General features: G+C 36.3%; 4 protein-coding genes across 4 annotated transcripts in view; 2 read left to right on the top strand and 2 right to left on the bottom strand.

Annotated features, from left to right (window-relative positions):
• The window catches only part of LOC134842449 (uncharacterized), a 198,493-nt gene extending 193,397 nt beyond the window's left edge, over positions 1 to 5,096 (top strand). Inside the window, exons 2-3 of the mRNA XM_063858792.1 lie at positions 3,299 to 3,583; positions 4,671 to 5,096. Of these exons, the coding sequence (XP_063714862.1) occupies positions 3,308 to 3,583; positions 4,671 to 5,003 (609 nt within the window). The 5' untranslated portion in view covers positions 3,299 to 3,307 and the 3' untranslated portion in view covers positions 5,004 to 5,096. The remainder of the gene's footprint in view (positions 1 to 3,298; positions 3,584 to 4,670) is intronic.
• Positions 42 to 2,633, top strand: LOC134842313 (ubiquitin-like domain-containing CTD phosphatase 1). The gene is made up of 3 exons (XM_063858590.1): positions 42 to 477; positions 733 to 959; positions 2,170 to 2,633. Exons 1-3 carry the CDS (start codon positions 44 to 46, stop codon positions 2,469 to 2,471), a joined length of 963 nt encoding a protein of 320 aa, XP_063714660.1. The 5' UTR covers positions 42 to 43; the 3' UTR covers positions 2,472 to 2,633.
• A 1,538-nt stretch (positions 5,097 to 6,634) lies between the features above and the next one.
• Positions 6,635 to 12,668, bottom strand: LOC134842683 (transmembrane protease serine 3-like). Its single transcript, XM_063859136.1, has 3 exons — positions 12,312 to 12,668; positions 11,789 to 11,888; positions 6,635 to 7,265 (listed from the first exon to the last, which is right to left on the bottom strand). The coding sequence occupies exons 1-3, from the start codon at positions 12,550 to 12,552 to the stop codon at positions 6,797 to 6,799; spliced, it is 810 nt and encodes a 269-aa protein (XP_063715206.1). The 5' UTR covers positions 12,553 to 12,668; the 3' UTR covers positions 6,635 to 6,796.
• A 455-nt stretch (positions 12,669 to 13,123) lies between these two features.
• LOC134842632 (transmembrane protease serine 3-like) lies at positions 13,124 to 19,183 on the bottom strand. The gene is made up of 3 exons (XM_063859060.1): positions 18,800 to 19,183; positions 18,277 to 18,376; positions 13,124 to 13,757 (listed from the first exon to the last, which is right to left on the bottom strand). Exons 1-3 carry the CDS (start codon positions 19,038 to 19,040, stop codon positions 13,289 to 13,291), a joined length of 810 nt encoding a protein of 269 aa, XP_063715130.1. The 5' UTR covers positions 19,041 to 19,183; the 3' UTR covers positions 13,124 to 13,288.
• Between the last annotated feature and the right edge of the window lie 4,691 nt (positions 19,184 to 23,874).

Raw genomic sequence — 23,874 nt, 5'->3', positions numbered from 1 at the left:
AATTTGAAAGTCTGCTTGATTGAAATGATGTTTTTTAGATGTAATGGGTGATGGTTTAATCAGCATAATATTTAAATGGCAGGGCCAAGAATACGAACTGCAAAATCTGGAAGGGTCAACTTCAGTTGTTGAAATGAAACGCCAATTACAGTCGAAAACTAAAGTGAGTCCAGGAAATCAAAAACTAATCGGCCTCAAGTGTAAAAAACCGGGAACTGCAGTTACGGATTCGACTCTAATTTCGGATCTGGTTTTGAAGAAAAACATGAAATTAATGATGATGGGAACTATTGATGAAGAAATAGAGAAAGCTAATGAAGTGCCAGATGACCTCCCAGATGTAGTCGATGATTTTGATATTCCGACTATGGATGACCTGCCGGCTGATCGAAGAGAGGAGTTTTTGGCTAAGATTCAAAGGAGGGTGAAGGAGTACAAAGTTGAAGTGTTTCACCCGCCAGAGGAGAATAAGAAACTTCTAGGGGCCGACTGATTTTCCTATGTTGTCTGTTCATTATTTGTTCTCAAAAGTTAATTTTTACTAAGCTGTACTTTAAAGGATTTTTAGATAAACAAAAAATGTATTTGAAACCGGAAAATTTGCGTTAGTTCAAGTTTTCGATACATATGGACGGCGCAAATTTTATCTATCTTGTTTTTTTTTTATCAATCAACCTTGATTGATTTAAAGCAGAAAAATAGTCAGTTACTAGAAGTGCGTGATGTGTCTTGATTAGTGTTGGACATAGACTACACTTTATTCGACCACAGATCAGTAGCTGAGAATGGACTTGAACTGATGCGGCCTTACTTGCACGAGTTCCTAGCGGCTGCCTATGAGAACTACAACATTGTGATCTGGTCTGCCACTGGCATGAAGTGGATCACGGCCAAGATGGAGGAACTGGGAGTGAAGAACAATCCCAATTACAAGATAGTGGCCTATTTGGATTCTATGGGTTAGTTTGTCAGTTGATGTGCCGCATCTTGTTAACTATCCCCCTCGCCACCCCTGTGGCACCTTGTAAAGAATTCCCACCCCTATAAAGAACCAATTTAACGATTAAACATATGTGAATTTTTTTCTTGTAACTTTGTTGTCTCCTTTTGCAATTAGGGGGTTAGTTAGCCAGATCCAATGTACTTAGCTGTATATATGATTTGCGCCCATTTGAATGTCTTTATTGACGACCGAATACTTCTGCAACGCTAATTAAGAGTCATGAACTTAGTGAATACTTTGTTTTTTTTCAGGCACAAATTTGATATTTCCCGTTTTGGTTTCACTTTGATTTCTTTTGAATTTCTGCGCATTTCCCCTGTTAAAAGGAAGGCAAACTTCACTATCAAACAGCAAAAGGAAGGTCACAAAAACTTGATCGACTTCTAGTTTCGAATATGGAATTTAATTTTCAGATTTCCAATCGAAATAAAAAATTTTCCTTTTGATCCAGGTTTCTCAAAATTTGTCAATTTTATATAAAAAAGTTTCGATCAAAAATTGTTCTTTAAATTCTAAGGCCTTAATGCCATTTGTTTTTATTTGAAATTCAAAATTTGAAGTTTTTCGTTCATTTTTTTTTGCGTTCATGACTCTTTTGCAACTGTCTGTTATAAATTGTGCGAGTGGCCGTGTAGTCCCTTAACGTTTTTAAACAAATGCCCAAATTTTGTCGGTCTGATGATCTGAAACAGCGTTTGTAGTTAGTTGAAATTTCAACGGATGCAAACAAAAGGTCTGGTGATTAATTAGACTCACCGTTCGTTGTGACAGATAGTAGTCTTCAAATCTATACAATAGATCATTAATTCCCAGTTCCTCTTAAAGCAAGCAAACTAAAACAAAATTGATGCTGAAAGTTTTTGGGAGTGCTCTCTGTTCGGTCATCTAGGTGCAGGCGACTGGACACAAATATTAAGGCGACTGGACACACAGACTGAAAATAAGGTGACTGGACACAAAGACGACATGACAATAAGAAGACTAAATAAATTTAACCCCATGATTGGTTCTGTTTTTCGAAGTCTAAAACCTTTCTAAAAACTGAGAAAGTAATTATTATGTTTGTCTTTATTTTCAATTAGTCGTCTCAACTACTGGCGTACTATGTGCCGACCCCAGGTCATATAACTTGAGCTTAAATACTGTAAACTCAGACAATTTTTCAGCAATGATAACCGTGGAGACAAAAAAATACGGCCTTATCGAGACTAAACCTTTGGGCGTGATTTGGGGAAAGTACCCGAGCCTATTCAGTGAGAAAAACAGTCTTCTAATCGATGATCTCAAACGCAACTTCTTAATGAGTCCCAGAAATGGACTGAAAATTCGTCCTTTTGCTCGTGCTCACAGGAACAGAGATACAGACCGGGAATTGTTCAATCTGATCCCGTTTTTGAGATTTTTGGCACAGCAAGAGGATTTTACTACGATATATTTTGATCACTGGGAGAGCTATATCAGAAAATGAAAGTTATATTTGTTGCATATCATGTGTGAAAGATTTGTGATTGCCATGTTAATATTAAGATATATTTTTGATTGGTATTGATTTTGTGTTTTTAATTCAAAAGAACTATCAAGTGAAATAACAATCTAGCCCAAGAATTCTTAACCGAAGATTAAGCTTTGATGCTTAGTTGTTCAGATTGATTTTTAAAGGCTATTTTTCTTTTGCAATCTGAATCGCAATAACATTGTTGAAGTTGCTCTGTTGTTTTCGATATATTTCTAACAGGTCGTCAGTTGCTATTTTCTGGTTTCTTAGTTGCTTTACGAACAAATTTTTTCAACCCCATTAATGCCAATCCAGTTTCAAAAAATTAATCGAAAAAGAATAAAAGAACAAATTTGTAATGAAAAAAAAATAAGGAATATGACCAAATCAGTTTGGTGGCGACTTTGTTGAAGTTAGTGTCAAAATGCAATAAAACACTGTCGAAGCAACGCAGGGACCCGTAGAGACTTAATTTTACCGCATTTTTATTGACCAAATGAAATTGAAAAGTTCGAAAATGTCTCGAGACTTTCTTCGTTTGCTTAGCGTCAACCGATCGAAACAAATTAATTTAGTTTATCAACGTAATTTTTTTGAAACGTTCCGATTTGAACCGATGGGTCAGTGATATAAACTCTCTGAGATGTTTGGTTCGAAACCCGAGTTAATCACAGAACAATGCACATTTCGCGCGCCTGAAATAAATCGCTAATTTCTGACAAAAGCGGTTGAAAAACTGAAAACGCGCTATATTCTTGTCTAGAAGTCTGACTACTTAATATGCCTTGTCGTAATTTCAGATCGCTAAAATGGTTTCTCTGACAATGCAGAAACGACTGGCCGCCTCTGTGCTCAAGTGCGGCAGGAACAAGGTCTGGCTGGACCCGAACGAGGTCAACGACATCTCCATGGCCAACTCGCGCCACACAGTCAGAAAGTTAGTTAGGGATGGTCTGATCATCAGGAAGCCATGTGTGGTGCACTCCAGATGGCGGGTGCGACAGAGACTGCTGGCAAAGAGGAAGGGACGTCACTCCGGACCAGGAAAGAGGAAGGGAACCAAGGAGGCCAGAATGCCCAGCAAGGTAAGCGAACCATCATGTAGATTTGTTACGAGGAAGAGGGGATGGAGTAAATTGCGAAAAGGCAAAAAATGGGACTAGAGAAAAGGAAAGAGCTAGACTTTTGCTCCAAGGATTGCAGCTGCGTATGTTTTTTTGCTCTCTCTTAATCTATTTAGGTTTTTGTTGTTGTCTCGTGTGAAGTCCCTTTGTAAATAGATCTTATTTACTTGGTTATCATAGTTAGATTAATCATATTTCCTTTGTGTATTCATATTTCTTTTGTATCTTTCTTTCTTTGTTTTGTATTTGATTCCGTTGTATCTTCTTGTTTCATATATATTTCCAGAGTTGTATATCAATCAAAGTGATAAGAGAAGAAACAGTCGAAATTAGAACTATGAAATGGTCGTCGGGTTTGCAGACAAACAAGTGAGGGTTGAAGAAGTCCGAAAACGAAAAAGGGTTATATTTGAAATAAAATGATTTTCCCTAACAACAATTACAAACAAGAAGTTTAAAAAAGGGGGTTTTGAAAATGATAATTATGAATTGAAATCAGTGTAAAAGCAAATTATTTACCGTTGAAGTTAAAGCAGTAGAAAGTAACTCTCTCTCTCTCTCTCAAGCCATCAAGAACCGAAGTCAGTTGATTTTTGCCGTCAAAACAAGGTTAAAATAAAAACATAAGAGGATCCAAACCTGGGCAGGGTCGGATGTTTTTAATGAATTTTTCCGTATACTAGTTAAAATGCGTCCGCTCTATAAACTGAGGCATGTTAGTTTTTTTTTCTTATTGACTGGTTTTGCTAATGGGTCATAATTGGCTTGCGTCACTTAGCAATTATGTAGACTCAAAATTGGCATGCGTCACTTAAGAAATTTTGTAGACTCAAAGTTTTACTCATTCAATTTTTCCCAGAAGCGTTATCGGTCATATTTTTGCTTGTGTATGTATTGCTCTGTGTGAACCAAAGTTTGTGCTAACTCGGCCATTTTGCGATATGGACCGATAATCTAAAAGGACCATTCTAAGCACTGTACGGGGTTCTATGCCCTGGTTAATAAATACATAATGCCCGATTGAGCATATAAAGTGACTTTTGTTCAGGTGCTATGGATGAAGCGGGTCAGAATCCTCCGTAAACTGATCCAAAAGTACCGAAAGGCAAGGAAGATTGACAAGCACCAGTACCACAGCCTGTACTTGATGATCAAGGGAAACGCCTTCAAGAACAAGCGAGTGCTGATGGACCACATCCTGAAAGAGAAGGAAAAAGCGATGCGACTGAAGAAACAGAACCAGCAGGCAGAGCACTTCAGGGCACTCAAGAAGGCCAAGGTGATGAAGCGACGAGAGAAGAAACTGTCCCAGTCAGAAGCGGAGAAGAAAGCAGCCGCTGCTGCAGTCTCGGGAACGGCAAGTGCAGCCGGAACTGCTTAAAGCAGACCATAAATGCAGACTCACCAGCCACTCACTCATCAGTTAATTTTATGTATCTGCCAATATTGGTATGGAATTGAAGTTTTGATGAGATTTTGTTCTTGAAGTTTCCTCGATCATATGGATACTTGAGCGCGTGGAAAAGTAGATGAATACATTGAAGGCGAAGTCGTTTTTTGTATGCGTGTGTAGATGACCTAAATCTGATTGCGCTAAATGAGAAAAAAATCGATGGAAGTCGATGAACGTATTTCAGACTCTTATAGAGGTCGCTATGATTTTTTTCAGCAAAAGTATTCAAGTTTATGCAGGCGCAAGTTTACTTTTACTCGGTTTGACTTTTTATTTCTTTTCAAGTTCAGTCATTTTTTTTGTTGAAAGGAAGGCAGACTCCACTATCGAACAGCTTCAGTGTAAAGGTCATGAAAAACGTGATCGACTTCTCGTTTGGAAAGGGCAATTTAATTTTCAGATTTCCCAGCGAATTGAAAATTTGTCCTCATTGATCCAGATTTCTCAAATTGTTAATGGTTAGTTTAGTCGAAAAGTTGACAATCATAATATGTTCTTAAAAATTTAAAGAGATATTGAATTTTTCAGTGTGAGTATTTTTTTCTGATTACTTGAGTTCATTGATTCTTTCATTGGAGGTTCAAAAGGCGATACTTCAAATGACATCGACTGTTAAAAGTTCATGAAACAAAATTGCTCGTGGCAGAGTGGAGCTTTTAAGTAATCTGCAGTAGTTTTGGTTCATACTTTTGCGATAACCAAGGTGTTTGCAATCGGGTGCTAGACTTTTTTCCCTAAATAACTTTGTTCACAGGACTCAAATTTTTGTTCACAGGACTCTTTTTTTTCGGCCAAATTTTTGTCATTTGATAATGAAGGATAATAGCTAATATTGAAAGTCAGCGACTGAGTGTTCTTTTTAAATTTTTCATAAGATGGGAAAATTTTAACATATTCATCTCTACTGAGGAACTCGATTTAGGAATTATTGTTCGTATATCAGATTCCTATATAGGCCGTGATGACTTTTTTAAGGATAAGTACCAAAATTTTTCCAGGCTCAAATTTGATTTTTCAAAGTCTTACTTTTCTTAGTAAGTTCAGTTCGTTTCATTTGTTCAATAGAAGTCAAACTCTACTATCGAACAGGAAAACTTTAAATGTCACGCAAAATGTGATCGATTTCCAGTTTTGAAAATGGGTTTCAATTTGTACACTTGAGAAAGCAAGCGCCTTGTAATCGGAAACTAAATTTTTTCCAGTAAACAACTTTTCTTACAAATCTTATCTGCTTGTCATTGAAGCTTAACAACTTAGATTGTTTCGCGCTTGGCTAAGAGGTAACACCGAAGTCTCTGAATTATAAGGTTAGGTGTCCCGGTCGGACATTTTTTCCAGCCATTTAGCAAAAACTTCCATTGTTAGAAAGCAATGGGTCATCATTTATGAAGCTGTATATGAACAGGAAAAAGCCTAACAAGGTGGTTGACTTTTGATTTTTTTTTCGCATTTTCCATGTGTTGTCTTGGCTTCAAATTTTTTCTGCCTTGTTTCCAACCGCCTTTCCATGCGGGGATTGTCGGATTTAAAAAAAAAACAGTCTAACAAATTCTCCGAGCTCTCTAAAATCTAAATAAAGAATCTTGCAAAAAGCTGCTTTGCCTCTGATTTAAAAGTATATAAGTTTCACTCCTTGGGCTGATTTTTGGGCAAAAACTTGATTAGACTGTGATTGTGTCGAATAAAAAGTTTTTCAAAAGAATAATTGGTTGGTCGTATTTTTAAGGAAATGCATGCACTATTCTGTCGATCCAAGCACGATAATGAGTGATGCGCGTGAAAAAACTTCCGCCGTTGCAAACGCTGTATGGTGGAGTGTTCGGGTCGGATATGAAGTAATCAGCCACACCATATAAACACTGAGGCATTTTATTGTCACATCTAAGTACATAGAGCGGTCCTCCTTCATCCATAAGACATATGTTGGAGCCTTCTCTGATAGAGTGAGTGCATATAGAACTCGCTGGACATGGTTGCGATTTAGTGTCAATGTACATGATAGGGCTTTCAGTCATGTACATCTCCTGAAGAACCTCTGGAATTATACTGTGGGACGTTGAATTTATTCCCATGCCACAAGTGGCCAGATACGTGAAGGGAGGTTGGGTTCGTCTGCAAAAGGGCAGAATTCGATAAGGTCCAGAAATTGGATCTGCTAGTCTGATGAGGGCTAAATTGACCGAGGGGAAGCTGAAAGTTTTGAACTTTTTACAATTATTAATTCATGCGTTAGAATTATTATTTACAATTAATAATTCAATTTTTAAAAAAACTTGTCCAAAAACCGTTTTTTGGCACTTTCTAGAAAATTTCAACCAGAAGATTGTGTTTTATCAGCGCGCACTTCCTCCGCGAAATTAATAAATATTGACGCCAAAGACGCTCCAGAAAAACTTTAGGATCCGTCAGCCAAAAATGAGTATCTCAAGATAGTACAAGTACTGTACAGGTATGATCGACGGGTACCAAAAAACTAATAACAGAGTCCTTATGTTGGTGCAGTCATTGAAAGTGGTTGAATTTATTACCTCGTTGATGACAATTAAAGCATCAAATAAATTAGCGCAATTAAGGCAGCTAAGTTGTGTACGTTTGAGAAAATGATTGAAAACGATCCAGCAGCGTCCATTGATTTACTGGAACGTTAAATGCTAAACTTGCTCAGCATTGCCGTAATTTAGGACCCCTCAATCGCACGTGGTTTTTACCGGGACCCCTCTGTCACACAAGTATCATTAAATATTATCAGCCAAAAATTCATAGCTTCTCAAAATTTTGTTCGCCAAAAACTATCCGAGACCAGTTGAAGGCAGTCGGAACATTCAAGGTTTTGCCCTGATAAGAGCAGTCTTGTTTTAAAATTTTAAGCCATTTCTTTTCTTATATCGAAATGAAATTAAGCAATTTTTTTGTGGTGAGCAGGTTTAGCTTTGTCAATTTAATATCAAAATCAAAGTTTTATTCATTTTTTAAAATTTTAAATTATTGGTGCTAGGGAGGCGCAAGAATAAAGCTTCAAAAAATAAGTGTCGCTGCTAAAGATTTATTTACTAAGGCTTAATTGAAAACCCTCCTCGCTCGCTTTAATTAGAACTGATAAAATACCTTGGAGACAAAAAATTTAAAATGTGGCAAAAACCGACAAAAAACTGAACAAATTAATGGAAGAATGTTTTCAACAATTTTTAGTAGAAGACACCAACTTAATTTCAAACAATAGAGAAACTGTGGATTGAGGCAAAAAAGAGTATCATTAAATTGTGTGACAGTCTGAAAATAAACGAAGAGTTCAAAGGACCTCAAACTTAGTAAAACCATGCTTGGAATATCCTTGACCTCAAAAACTCCAAAAAGATGTGGAAGGTGTTTAAAAGGGTTCTTCGCAATTTGTACTGCAAACTAACAAACCGACATTTCCGACCATCCTAAAAACCCTCGATGAAACATCGCTAGTGTAAAAACCTGGTAAAACATACCTGATTGTCATAAAAGTTCACTGAGTTTGAAAAAGCTTATAACCAATCTAAATTATGCGATTCTTGTCATTTTTGCGAACCGTAACTGAACGGGTTTCACGTTAGTTTATTTGCAGTACTTGGCTTGGCAATAGAAATAAAACAATACTGCTCGTCTCATGGCGAAGCCTTGAATATTCCGACAGCCTTTAAAGGTCTATGGAGCAGGTTTGTTTTAAAAAAATGATTATATTCTTAATCAAATAAGAAAAAAAAATAATTTTTCGAGCTTTTTTTAAAATCATCACCCCACACGCCATAATAAGTACAAAGTGATAGATTTTGCTACTACTAATTTAGCAATTATGAAAAAGGGCCTACTCAACTTGGAACGAGTTCTGAGAGCGGTTAAATCTCCGCTTACTCGCTAATAGCGCGGATTATATCGCTCGTTAATCGTCCCAAATTGGCAATATTTGCATTCTTAAAACCCACATAACTTATCAAAAAATAATAACAATTAAATATTTTTTTAAACTTGAGCTCAGGACAACAAAAATTTTTGGTTGATAAAAAAATCTGGAAAAAATTTGTAGTTAAGCACAAATTAAACACATTCGAATCAAAAGTGACTTCTTATTTTCAATTAAGCAACCACCAGTATTAAAAAAAATTCCTTCATAACCAAACACCTACAAAAACACACAGAAATGAGCTGTAGAACACTCAGAAAAAGGCTTTAATATAAGCATTTCCTTCAGAGCATCTTTTAGGAACTTAAACTAAGGCCAGGGTGCTTAAACACACCTTCATCTTTTCTTTTCTTGGGAATTTAAGATTTCTTAAATATTCCCTACAATTGTCATATGCAATCTTAATGTGTTCCTGTTCCTGTAAAAAACTCTAAGAAGCTGTTTTTGTCCAACACTGAGCTGCAGCCCAGAAAAATTCGAACACATGCAAACAGGAACAGGAACAATTTAGCGTTTCGAAAAAGATATCAAAAGCCAAAAAACTGAACAAAAATTTTACAGACAAAATTCTTTTAAAATTTTTACCTGCTATGGTAATTCACCAAAAATAATGTGCGTCATGAATTGATTTCTCTAGTCATGGAAACATGAACAACCCAACGATTCTACAAAGATATCAAAAGCCAAAACAACTGACCAAAAATTTTACAGACATTTGAAAAAAATTTTACCTGCCATGCTAATTCACCAAAACTAATGTCCGTTATAATTTCTTTCTCCAGTTATGAACAACAGATTTTGCATACTATTTTCATTCAATTGAAAATGTTTTGTTTTTGAGCGTCTTCAAAAGGATGAGCTCGAGGTCAGGACAGTCTAAAAAACAAAGTTTTTTTAAAAAGCCAGAACTATCGTAAAGTTTTTGAAAGTTAAATTTGAGTCAACAATTGTTCACTCTGATTAATGGTAATCACAGTTTTCAATCACTTTTTTAATGACACTACCTAGTTGATAACTAGTTGGGAAAACTAAAATTGTACGAAAATTAAAATTTAGCTAAACATTGATTGTTCACCCTTGCCATCTTTTTTAATTGGTATAACAGAATTTGTAAAACAATCTGTAAAAAAGAATTGGTAAAAAATTTTGTCAAACTTTTTTCAAATCCGTAATTTTGTCAATAAACAGATATATTGGGCGTGTGTGTATTCAGATTACTCATTTTAATTGAAATTCATTTCTTAAGTGGTTGTAAATTTATCAACTCCAGTTTTGTTTTATTTCAAATTTTTGTTATTTATTCTTTTCGATTTTGTCAGATTAAGTTACATCTTTAATTTAGCTAAGTGATGGTTGAAAAAAGGTTATTTTGAGTGTGTTTTTTTTGAGGGGAGAGGAGGCTTAAAGTTTCAAATATATGATAACTCTATCTTTTTTTAAACTTCAAGGGGTGTCTGCAAGGTCGGCTTGGTTACACCTTCCTAAATTTCGTTTTGATGCTAATTCAACACAAGTAATTGCCGTTTGAATTCACGAAAAACGGAGAAAAACGTGCAATTTTGTCGACTTTATTGTTTTGACTAACTTCCAATGGTCGAACTTGCTATATTCTATTTGTGATATATCACAAATGATGCAAAGCTTCTCTCGCTTCTGTGTAAAAAAAGGCAGCAGACAATTTTTTGGTACAGTATGATTTTTGTTTGGTTGCAGTGATTGCTGTATTAATGGTTTGCTACGCCGATATAAGAAAAACTTGGTGAATGCCCACATCAGTTAAAGTTTTCCTTTTTTTTCCCTGAATTAATTTTGCTCAAGTTAAGCTTTTTTAGTCCTTGTAAAACTTTGTACTAAGCCGTCCAGACAGGGGAAGATCTAGGATTTACTCCAGGGGCGGCGGGTTTTTAAAAAATTTTTCAGCCTTTTTTATAGGCTGAGTAAATTGATTTTTGGAGCTCTCCCAAAGCACTAGAAAGACCCTGTTTCGACCAAATTTTTTGCACCGCAGGCAAATTTATGAAAAACCGGGCAAAAAAGGCGTTTTTAAGCACTTTATAGAAAATTTTGACCAAAAACTCGCCTATTTTGGCGCGCGTTTCCCCCTCAAAATTAGTCAAAATTGGCACCAAAAATTTTAGGCTCTGCCAGCCAAAAATGGATATCTCAAAATAGTACAAATGGTCGAATCCCTAAGAGGAGGGGGCGTCCTAAATCCGCTAGTGCATCCAGGTACACATTTTGGACTCGCTGAATCGCAAAATGATCAAATTCAGCTTCAAATTCAACAGCCGCACGCTTAATATTCACGTGCTTGGGTTTACTCAGTGCGTGGATTCGATGTTGCAACCAAGTTAAATTAGTAAACTGAGAAAAAAATTGAACTATGTTGAGCGGATTTCGTAGATTGTCAAAACAGTGCTGATTTAAATTAACCAGACAAAACTGGACCCTAAACTGCATTTTACTCAAATTGGATTAGCATTAGACAAAAAGCGACGATAAAAAAAAGATGTTGGAATGTTAACAGAAATAGAATAGTGCAATTTGTTCGGCGAAAATTGGATTCAAAATTTGAACCCAGAAATGTTTTTTTTTGTCTCCGCCTAGTTAGTCAAAACATAGAAGTGGATCAACTGATGAGCAAATTACTGATGTCAAACTGCTGTCAAAGTGTGTGTCTTATGTAAACAAAGTTTAAAAAAGGCTTATGCTTCGAAATTTTGGGCAGAATGATTTTTAATGGGAGGGGGAGAGAGTGTAGTCAGAACAAAAGAGTTCAGCTTACCCGTCATTATGCACGTAGACCTTTTCAACCACGTGTGATTGCAGGGCGCTCATCGTGGCTTTCAGGGAGAAGAAAGATACTTCCACTTTGATGGCTTCAGCTAAAAGTAGATACACGTTCTCATCATGAACGCGAAGTTATTATGTCGACTTTTTCTAAGGTTCGAAAACAATCCTAAGTTGAGTTAAAATGAGTTAGCTCTTGAAAGGTAAATGATAATACTATCCAGTTGGTTCAATTTTCAATACTAAAAAATCAAAGGAAAAAACATTTCGTTTGCTAGATTTTTTTAAGTGTATTTTCTGCGCCCAAATTTAATGTTTTTGATTTTTTGAAACAGTGTTCGCAATGCTTGAACTCGATAGCTTGAAATATATCACAACCCAATGAAAGCTAGAAATTTCGTTCCAGATTTAGAAAAAATTGTCAAATTTTCACTTTTGGCCGTATTACAGAGTTGACCCAAAAACTCAGAAGCAAGAAAACATTTCCCTGTGAGTATGGATGCGAAAAAGAAACGTACGTCTGATTTTGCTGAGACAACTGAGTGCAGTTAAAATCCACTGAGGTGCAATTATGGAACCCCCGCATGTATAATAGTTGTCGAGTCTCCGGACTCGAACGTAGAAACGCCGCTCATAACTCGGCACTCCATTGATGATGCTCGACAATAAATGTTGGCTGAAGTTTCCTCTTTGATAATCCGATTTAAATGTTTGTACTTGCAGCAAAATAATGAGAAAAATGAATAAGGTCCACTTCATTATTGATATTTGACAATTTTCTGCTGAATTAACCGTTGTTTCAGTGACTTGTTCAACGATTCGAAGTGAACTTCGTCTAGCGGTTTATCAAATAAAGCGAAGCATCGAATTTAACCTTAGCGTTCACTTTTAAAGTGCAATTAAAAGCTCAGGACAGATGAAATTTGAAGATGACGAAATATCAGATGCTCAAAAGACCTTTCGATCTATTGTTATTAATTTTATTGGTTCTTACAAATCTTATCTGCTTGTCATTGAAGCTTAACAACTTAGATTGTTTCGCGCTTGGCTAAGAGGTAACACCGAAGTCTCTGAATTATAAGGTTAGGTGTCCCGGTCGGACATTTTTTCCAGCCATTTAGCAAAAACTTCCATTGTTAGAAAGCAATGGGTCATCATTTATGAAGCTGTATATGAACAGGAAAAAGCCTAACAAGGTGGTTGACTTTTGATTTTTTTTCGCATTTTCCATGTGTTGTCTTGGCTTCAAATTTTTTCTGCCTTGTTTCCAACCGCCTTTCCATGCGGGGATTGTCGGATTTAAAAAAAAAACAGTCTAACAAATTCTCCGAGCTCTCTAAAATCTAAATAAAGAATCTTGCAAAAAGCTGCTTTGCCTCTGATTTAAAAGTATATAAGTTTCACTCCTTGGGCTGATTTTTGGGCAAAAACTTGATTAGACTGTGATTGTGTCGAATAAAAAGTTTTTCAAAAGAATAATTGGTTGGTCGTATTTTTAAGGAAATGCATGCACTATTCTGTCGATCCAAGCACGATAATGAGTGATGCGCGTGAAAAAACTTCCGCCGTTGCAAACGCTGTATGGTGGAGTGTTCGGGTCGGATATGAAGTAATCAGCCACACCATATAAACACTGAGGCATTTTATTGTCACATCTAAGTACATAGAGCGGTCCTCCTTCATCCATAAGACATATGTTGGAGCCTTCTCTGATAGAGTGAGTGCATATAGAACTCGCTGGACATGGTTGCGATTTAGTGTCAATGTACATGATAGGGCTTTCAGTCATGTACATCTCCTGAAGAACCTCTGGAATTATACTGTGGGACGTTGAATTTATTCCCATGCCACAAGTGGCCAGATACGTGAAGGGAGGTTGGGTTCGTCTGCAAAAGGGCAGAATTCGATAAGGTCCAGAAATTGGATCTGCTAGTCTGATGAGGGCTAAATTGACCGAGGGGAAGCTGAAAGTTTTGAACTTTTTACAATTATTAATTCATGCGTTAGAATTATTATTTACAATTAATAATTCAATTTTTAAAAAAACTTGTCCAAAAACCGTTTTTTGGCACTTTCTAGAAAATTTCAACCAGAAGATTGTGTTTTATCAGCACGCACTTCCTCCGCGAAATTAATAAATATTGACGCCAAAGACGCTCCAGAAAAACTTTAGGATCCGTCAGCCAAAAATGAGTATCTCAAGATAGTACAAGTACTGTACAGGTATGATCGACGGGTACCAAAAAACTAATAACAGAGTCCTTATGTTGGTGCAGTCATTGAAAGTGGTTGAATTTATTACCTCGTTGATGACAATTAAAGCATCAAATAAATTAGCGCAATTAAGGCAGCTAAGTTGTGTACGTTTGAGAAAATGATTGAAAACGATCCAGCAGCGTCCATTGATTTACTGGAACGTTAAATGCTAAACTTGCTCAGCATTGCCGTAATTTAGGACCCCTCAATCGCACGTGGTTTTTACCGGGACCCCTCTGTCACACAAGTATCATTAAATATTATCAGCCAAAAATTCATAGCTTCTCAAAATTTTGTTCGCCAAAAACTATCCGAGACCAGTTGAAGGCAGTCGGAACATTCAAGGTTTTGCCCTGATAAGAGCAGTCTTGTTTTAAAATTTTAAGCCATTTCTTTTCTTATATCGAAATGAAATTAAGCAATTTTTTTGTGGTGAGCAGGTTTAGCTTTGTCAATTTAATATCAAAATCAAAGTTTTATTCATTTTTTAAAATTTTAAATTATTGGTGCTAGGGAGGCGCAAGAATAAAGCTTCAAAAAATAAGTGTCGCTGCTAAAGATTTATTTACTAAGGCTTAATTGAAAACCCTCCTCGCTCGCTTTAATTAGAACTGATAAAATACCTTGGAGACAAAAAATTTAAAATGTGGCAAAAACCGACAAAAAACTGAACAAATTAATGGAAGAATGTTTTCAACAATTTTTAGTAGAAGACACCAACTTAATTTCAAACAATAGAGAAACTGTGGATTGAGGCAAAAAAGAGTATCATTAAATTGTGTGACAGTCTGAAAATAAACGAAGAGTTCAAAGGACCTCAAACTTAGTAAAACCATGCTTGGAATATCCTTGACCTCAAAAACTCCAAAAAGATGTGGAAGGTGTTTAAAAGGGTTCTTCGCAATTTGTACTGCAAACTAACAAACCGACATTTCCGACCATCCTAAAAACCCTCGATGAAACATCGCTAGTGTAAAAACCTGGTAAAACATACCTGATTGTCATAAAAGTTCACTGAGTTTGAAAAAGCTTATAACCAATCTAAATTATGCGATTCTTGTCATTTTTGCGAACCGTAACTGAACGGGTTTCACGTTAGTTTATTTGCAGTACTTGGCTTGGCAATAGAAATAAAACAATACTGCTCGTCTCATGGCGAAGCCTTGAATATTCCGACAGCCTTTAAAGGTCTATGGAGCAGGTTTGTTTTAAAAAAATGATTATATTCTTAATCAAATAAGAAAAAAAAATAATTTTTCGAGCTTTTTTTAAAATCATCACCCCACACGCCATAATAAGTACAAAGTGATAGATTTTGCTACTACTAATTTAGCAATTATGAAAAAGGGCCTACTCAACTTGGAACGAGTTCTGAGAGCGGTTAAATCTCCGCTTACTCGCTAATAGCGCGGATTATATCGCTCGTTAATCGTCCCAGGCAATATTTGCATTCTTAAAACCCACATAACTTATCAAAAAATAATAACAATTAAATATTTTTTTAAACTTGAGCTCAGGACAACAAAAATTTTTGGTTGATAAAAAAATCTGGAAAAAATTTGTAGTTAAGCACAAATTAAACACATTCGAATCTAAAGTGACTTCTTATTTTCAATTAAGCAACCACCAGTATTAAAAAAAATTCCTTCATAACCAAACACCTACAAAAACACACAGAAATGAGCTGTAGAACACTCAGAAAAAGGCTTTAATATAAGCATTTCCTTCAGAGCATCTTTTAGGAACTTAAACTAAGGCCAGGGTGCTTAAACACACCTTCATCTTTTCTTTTCTTGGGAATTTAAGATTTCTTAAATATTCCCTACAATTGTCATATGCAATCTTAATGTGTTCCTGTTCCTGTAAAAAACTCTAAGAAGCTGTTTTTGTCCAACACTGAGCTGCAGCCCAGAAAAATTCGAACACATGCAAACAGGAACAGGAACAATTTAGCGTTTCGAAAAAGATATCAAAAGCCAAAAAACTGAACAAAAATTTTACAGACAAAATTCTTTTAAAATTTTTACCTGCTATGGTAATTCACCAAAAATAATGTGCGTCATGAATTGATTTCTCTAGTCATGGAAACATGAACAACCCAACGATTCTACAAAGATATCAAAAGCCAAAACAACTGACCAAAAATTTTACAGACATTTGAAAAAAATTTTACCTGCCATGCTAATTCACCAAAACTAATGTCCGTTATAATTTCTTTCTCCAGTTATGAACAACAGATTTTGCATACTATTTTCATTCAATTGAAAATGTTTTGTTTTTGAGCGTCTTCAAAAGGATGAGCTCGAGGTCAGGACAGTCTAAAAAACAAAGTTTTTTTAAAAAGCCAGAACTATCGTAAAGTTTTTGAAAGTTAAATTTGAGTCAACAATTGTTCACTCTGATTAATGGTAATCACAGTTTTCAATCACTTTTTTAATGACACTACCTAGTTGATAACTAGTTGGGAAAACTAAAATTGCACGAAAATTAAAATTTAGCTAAACATTGATTGTTCACCCTTGCCATCTTTTTTAATTGGTATAACAGAATTTGTAAAACAATCTGTAAAAAAGAATTGGTAAAAAATTTTGTCAAACTTTTTTCAAATCCGTAATTTTGTCAATAAACAGATATATTGGGCGTGTGTGTATTCAGATTACTCATTTTAATTGAAATTCATTTCTTAAGTGGTTGTAAATTTATCAACTCCAGTTTTGTTTTATTTCAAATTTTTGTTATTTATTCTTTTCGATTTTGTCAGATTAAGTTACATCTTTAATTTAGCTAAGTGATGGTTGAAAAAAGGTTATTTTGAGTGTGTTTTTTTTGAGGGGAGAGGAGGCTTAAAGTTTCAAATATATGATAACTCTATCTTTTTTTAAACTTCAAGGGGTGTCTGCAAGGTCGGCTTGGTTACACCTTCCTAAATTTCGTTTTGATGCTAATTCAACACAAGTAATTGCCGTTTGAATTCACGAAAAACGGAGAAAAACGTGCAATTTTGTCGACTTTATTGTTTTGACTAACTTCCAATGGTCGAACTTGCTATATTCTATTTGTGATATATCACAAATGATGCAAAGCTTCTCTCGCTTCTGTGTAAAAAAAGGCAGCAGACAATTTTTTGGTACAGTATGATTTTTGTTTGGTTGCAGTGATTGCTGTATTAATGGTTTGCTACGCCGATATAAGAAAAACTTGGTGAATGCCCACATCAGTTAAAGTTTTCCTTTTTTTTCCCTGAATTAATTTTGCTCAAGTTAAGCTTTTTTAGTCCTTGTAAAACTTTGTACTAAGCCGTCCAGACAGGGGAAGATCTAGGATTTACTCCAGGGGCGGCGGGTTTTTAAAAAATTTTTCAGCCTTTTTTATAGGCTGAGTAAATTGATTTTTGGAGCTCTCCCAAAGCACTAGAAAGACCCTGTTTCGACCAAATTTTTTGCACCGCAGGCAAATTTATGAAAAACCGGGCAAAAAAGGCGTTTTTAAGCACTTTATAGAAAATTTTGACCAAAAACTCGCCTATTTTGGCGCGCGTTTCCCCCTCAAAATTAGTCAAAATTGGCACCAAAAATTTTAGGCTCTGCCAGCCAAAAATGGATATCTCAAAATAGTACAAATGGTCGAATCCCTAAGAGGAGGGGGCGTCCTAAATCCGCTAGTGCATCCAGGTACACATTTTGGACTCGCTGAATCGCAAAATGATCAAATTCAGCTTCAAATTCAACAGCCGCACGCTTAATATTCACGTGCTTGGGTTTACTCAGTGCGTGGATTCGATGTTGCAACCAAGTTAAATTAGTAAACTGAGAAAAAAATTGAACTATGTTGAGCGGATTTCGTAGATTGTCAAAACAGTGCTGATTTAAATTAACCAGACAAAACTGGACCCTAAACTGCATTTTACTCAAATTGGATTAGCATTAGACAAAAAGCGACGATAAAAAAAAGATGTTGGAATGTTAACAGAAATAGAATAGTGCAATTTGTTCGGCGAAAATTGGATTCAAAATTTGAACCCAGAAATGTTTTTTTTTGTCTCCGCCTAGTTAGTCAAAACATAGAAGTGGATCAACTGATGAGCAAATTACTGATGTCAAACTGCTGTCAAAGTGTGTGTCTTATGTAAACAAAGTTTAAAAAAGGCTTATGCTTCGAAATTTTGGGCAGAATGATTTTTAATGGGAGGGGGAGAGAGTGTAGTCAGAACAAAAGAGTTCAGCTTACCCGTCATTATGCACGTAGACCTTTTCAACCACGTGTGATTGCAGGGCGCTCATCGTGGCTTTCAGGGAGAAGAAAGATACTTCCACTTTGATGGCTTCAGCTAAAAGTAGATACACGTTCTCATCATGAACGCGAAGTTATTATGTCGACTTTTTCTAAGGTTCGAAAACAATCCTATGTTGAGTTAAAATGAGTTAGCTCTTGAAAGGTAAATGATAATACTATCCAGTTGGTTCAATTTTCAATACTAAAAAATCAAAGGAAAAAACATTTCGTTTGCTAGATTTTTTTAAGTGTATTTTCTGCGCCCAAATTTAATGTTTTTGATTTTTTGAAACAGTGTTCGCAATGCTTGAACTCGATAGCTTGAAATATATCACAACCCAATGAAAGCTAGAAATTTCGTTCCAGATTTAGAAAAAATTGTCAAATTTTCACTTTTGGCCGTATTACAGAGTTGACCCAAAAACTCAGAAGCAAGAAAACATTTCCCTGTGAGTATGGATGCGAAAAAGAAACGTACGTCTGATTTTGCTGAGACAACTGAGTGCAGTTAAAATCCACTGAGGTGCAATTATGGAACCCCCGCATGTATAATAGTTGTCGAGTCTCCGGACTCGAACGTAGAAACGCCGCTCATAACTCGGCACTCCATTGATGATGCTCGACAATAAATGTTGGCTGAAGTTTCCTCTTTGATAATCCGATTTAAATGTTTGTACTTGCAGCAAAATAATGAGAAAAATGAATAAGGTCCACTTCATTATTGATATTTGACAATTTTCTGCTGAATTAACCGTTGTTTCAGTGACTTGTTCAACGATTCGAAGTGAACTTCGTCTAGCGGTTTATCAAATAAAGCGAAGCATCGAATTTAACCTTAGCGTTCACTTTTAAAGTGCAATTAAAAGCTCAGGACAGATGAAATTTGAAGATGACGAAATATCAGATGCTCAAAAGACCCTTCGATCTATTGTTATTAATTTTATTGGTTTTTATTGATAGTTCAGCACGAACAGTAAAAAAACTCAAAAGGTCATTTAACACATAAGAACAGTTGCAAGGTTCGTATGTAGGACAAAATGTGCCAGCCTACAAAATATTCACCAAATATTTAAAATCTTTCGTTGGATTACCAACTTGCTCTGTTCATCTATTGAACGAAATGGAACAAATTGTTCATATTTTTCAAAAGTACTCTCAAAAGTAAATTGTTAAAAATTTAACTGAAAAAAGTGACCTGGGTCGGTTCTAGGATTATCTCGAGGGAAGAGGATTTTCAAAAAATTTCGAAAATGTTGTCGACATTTTTTTTAACAATCAAATTGATTTTCAGAGCTCTACCAAAGCACTAAAATTACCCTGTATTGGCCAATTTTTTGCGACGCAAGCAAATTTTGAAAAAAAAAACAAGCCAAAACAGGCGTTGCTAAACAATTTTTGGACAATTTGGCTCTCTCCTCATAATTCGTAATTATTGGCGCCTAAGGCGCTATTAGAAAATTTTAGGGACGTTCATCATCTTTGACTATTTGCATGGTTACATTATTTTCAATATCTTATCTTTCGTCTTCCATCCTTTTTTCTTTATTCGTCAATTTACTGTTTTCAAGTTTTTGTTCTGTCTTTCTCGTGTCGTCTGCTTCTCGATATAGACCTCACCGAAAATAAAGGAAAATAATGAGAGTTAATTCTGAATGTCTAAGACCTGTTAGAAAAACTGACAATTTAGTAATTTCATAATTTCATAAATTTTTAAACAATAAAGATTGTAAACAAAAGGTATGGTTTACCGCCAAGCTCCAGTGCTCTTCGTTGTGTTTTGATGGAGATCACACTGACAAAAAAAACCCCAACCGGGTAATTTTTCATAAATCCTAAGTTCTCAAACGTAGTTCTCTAACGTGAAGTCATTTGAAATCAATTAGTCATGTTAACGAAAGTCATGACTATGACATAGTCCTGCCACATTTGCGAGCGTTGCAAATAATAATGCAAATATGTGTTCCGGTGAATGAAGCTAGCGTAGTAATCTTGGCTGGAAAAGCTGTCGATCGATAAAACTTAGATAACGCATTCACGAAAGTGAAATGAATATTAAAGTCTTTGCAATAATTGGCAAACAAAAATAAGGGCTAGTTAAGAGTAAAAAACGGGTAAAGGAAGCCAGTCAAAATCATTCAATAGGGAAAACTCTGGACAGTTTAATTAGTGATCGTACCATTTTACCATGAAGAGTCTGGAATGTCTAACTGTTCCGTCGCTGGCTGGGTGATTCTCAAGAACTCTCGCAACAGGCCAAAGTCCCCGTGGTGTACAATGTTCCAATACCCAGACAAAATCTTCGACTGCCAAGTTGTTGGAGGCCATGTTCCTTTTGGTCCGAGTTTGCTTTTTGGGAGGAAATCACAAAGGGAACAGTTTCAAAGCTGTTGAGCGTGAGTTTGCGCGTTTTTCTGCCCTTTGGTAAAAGTGACTGATATATTCAAAAATATTCCAGAGGTACAATAAATGATAGCCTACCGAGAAGAAAGTGATTCGGGGTGAGCGGATATGGGTCATTTATGTCCGATGAAGCGTTAGCTAAAGGACGCGAGTTCATTTTGGATTCAATTTCGCAAAGCGTTCAGCGTGTTACCATGCAGTGTTTGAGAACCGATAACTTTAAAGAGAGAAAATTTTAACTAGTCACTCCCAGCTGCAACCAAAATGGGGCGCGGCTGGCTGGTTAAAAATTTTTCTTTACTTATGTCCAAGATCGATAATTTTTCTTTGAAAGCAGAACTTTGAGTTAAGTCGCTTAATGAGCTTCAGAACTTTGTTTGCACCGTCAAAAAAAGATCCCTTGTCCGATATCAATTTTTTCAGTTTCTAACGTCTGATGCAATGAATTGCGCTATTAGTAGAAAAATCAGGTGATACTTCTAAGTGTACCGCAAGTACAACCAAACAGGTGAAGGGAAGTATATATCTCGAATATCGACTGTTGTTATCGTAAATCGGGAAAGTTCCTCTGATGTCCGGACCATTATTGTAAAACGGATAATAATTTGCCGTCGTTAATTGGTGTTTTCTTTACGTGGTTGTGTGCGGGATGATTAAAAACAACTTATTTGGAGCTGTTCCAGGCTACGGCTAAGGCGTATTTTGCACTCTAATACGTGCAAGTGTGAATCTGGTGGCTATTCTAAAAAGGCGCCGTATAAATTGAGGTGCACTCTTAATGAGCAAAACTTAACCGTGTGGCAGTTTTTAAACATTGTTTTTGATCTTTTAATACAATTTGGATTCAACTTTTTCCTAATTATCGAATAAAATGCGAGAAAAAACGCAACACTGGGTTCATCAAAAAACTAGATTCTACCAATCAGAAAAAAAGACGCTTTCAAAATTCTGTATCATCATGTTTCTATTGTTTTTAACAGGTCTTTCTAACTTTCTAGTTTAGATCTTCTCTCCAAATGGTAGAGCAAATTTTTCATGAAAAATTAATGTTTCAAAGTTCAAACTGGGCATAAGTGCAAGGCATCAAAATCACTAAGGGCTATCAATTTGGTAACAAGAAAATAGTAGCAACGAGTTAATAAAAATTTCCGGGCAGCTTATCCTAACTGCTTATCCGCGAATAATTTTTCTGAGCTAGAGCGTTATCCTATTCGTCGAAGAATGGGACACACACATTTATTGTTTGTCCGTTCATATCATCAAGACAATTTCATCATATGCAACTAAGGGCGCCCGCCGGTTCACACAAACACATTTTATCATGTGCGACTTAGGGCGCCCGCCGATTCGAACAACATAAATTTTATCATATGTGGCTATGGGCGCCCGCCAATTCACACGCTGCCATGTATGGGCGCCCGCCAATTCACACGCCGCTCAAACTGCTCTTAATCATCCCGCACATAACCACATAATGCTGGCCGGTCTGCCATGAGGGGTGCTGAAACTTCCTGCAACATTCTACGACAAAATAGGTAGTTTCGTATAGTCTGCCTTACAGTTAGACGACAGTGAAGGATCCAGTAATTTCCATGAGAATACTACGCGTTTGTTCATTTCCAGAATGAATTTTCACTAAGTGAGTCTTTTTACGAGCAATTTGACTATTTGATTTGATCCATCCAGAAGGTTGGGATATCTAAAGGTAACCAAAAATGGTGCTTTCGACAAGTGACCTCGAGCGCGATTGTTGCCGTGAGCGTCGATGTAAGGGCACAAAATTCGATGATGCCTACTTGAGGGAGAAATTTGACTGTTGGTCTTTAAATCAGTATACTCTACCCAGAAGTCTGTTTCTTGATAGAATTTTATCAAGTAAGTGTAAGTTTTCGCATTATGAGTGAATGAGTGAATTTTAGATGAGAACTTCGCTTCATAATTTTGTCAACGGCCAAGTAGCAGAAAGCAATTGAGCAAATGAGCCTGCTCCAGTTGCTAAACCTGAGCGATTTGAGCGTTTGACAGCCTTGAACAGTAGACTTATTAGCCGGCATCATCTAAACTGTGATTTTATTTAGTTAAAGCAGATTTTGTTGCGGCCAATGAAGCTAGTCCTTCCAAAGAAATTGCGGTCCTTCAAGTAGCGCGACTGAATTGTCACTTTATCAACGATATAACCCTGAGTGCCGTCATTGGCCGGATTCTGCTTTGTTAGAACGTATTTCCAACCGTGAGGATTGCAGATATGCAAAATCTCAGCTAATCGGTGTGCAAGAAAGGTTTTGTTTCGAACTTGAGGCGTTCTCAACCAGTACAACACAATAGTGCTGTCTGACCAAAAGGATTGATTGCATATTGAGTAATCTGACTCTTCAACAATGAATTGAGCCATTCGTATGCCGTTGACAGCTGCTTGCAATTCCAAATTAGGTATCGCCGTTCGCTTCATTGGTGCGACTCGGGCTTTACCCATCAAAACTTGACCGACACGGTGTTATCTTTATAGAATATTCTGCGAAAAACAACTGCTGAGAGTGCAAGATCTGAGGCCTCTATAAAAATGTGGATATCTTTAGATCTTGTTTCTGTTGCGTTTATTAGGTTTCCTGGAACGTAAAGTGTTTTCAAAGTTTGGATTTTGTTTTTGAACTCTAGAGTTGACGACAATGGTTCGATTTCTTGTTCCATTTGGCGGCCTTGGCTTCAAACGGACCGAAATACTTTTCTCAAGCGAATAGTTAGAGGTGCTACAAAACCAAGAGTATCAAAGATTGCAGCCACGAATTTCAAAAGAATTCACTGAGTATTTAAATTTTGGGGCTGAAATTTTTGAAAAAGTTTCTTATCAGTTACGTTAGTGTCCATAATGGAATCTCATGGAAATCCGCGAACACGTTGTTGCCAGGGTTTGCAGTTCTCCGGGTCCACAAGTAGCGCCTAATCAACCATTTCTGGCAACGATTGATATTTTGAGTTCCACTATGTGAGATTAAACCCTCCGAAGGAGAGGATTTTTCGAGTATCCGACATGATAGGATGAGCTTCATCTGGCGTAGATGATGATGATATATAAATTGTCCCGGTAAAAATTTGTTTCGATAAATTTTCTGACATGAGGGTACTTATCTCCATTGTCCAGTGTGCAACGACGTA

Source organism: Symsagittifera roscoffensis, chromosome 3 (genome assembly GCF_963678635.1).
Source record: "Symsagittifera roscoffensis chromosome 3, txSymRosc1.1, whole genome shotgun sequence".
Lineage (NCBI taxonomy): Eukaryota > Metazoa > Xenacoelomorpha > Acoela > Convolutidae > Symsagittifera > Symsagittifera roscoffensis.
The sequence above is the reverse complement of the archived record's forward strand: the minus strand, read 5'-3'. Positions and strand labels throughout refer to the sequence as shown.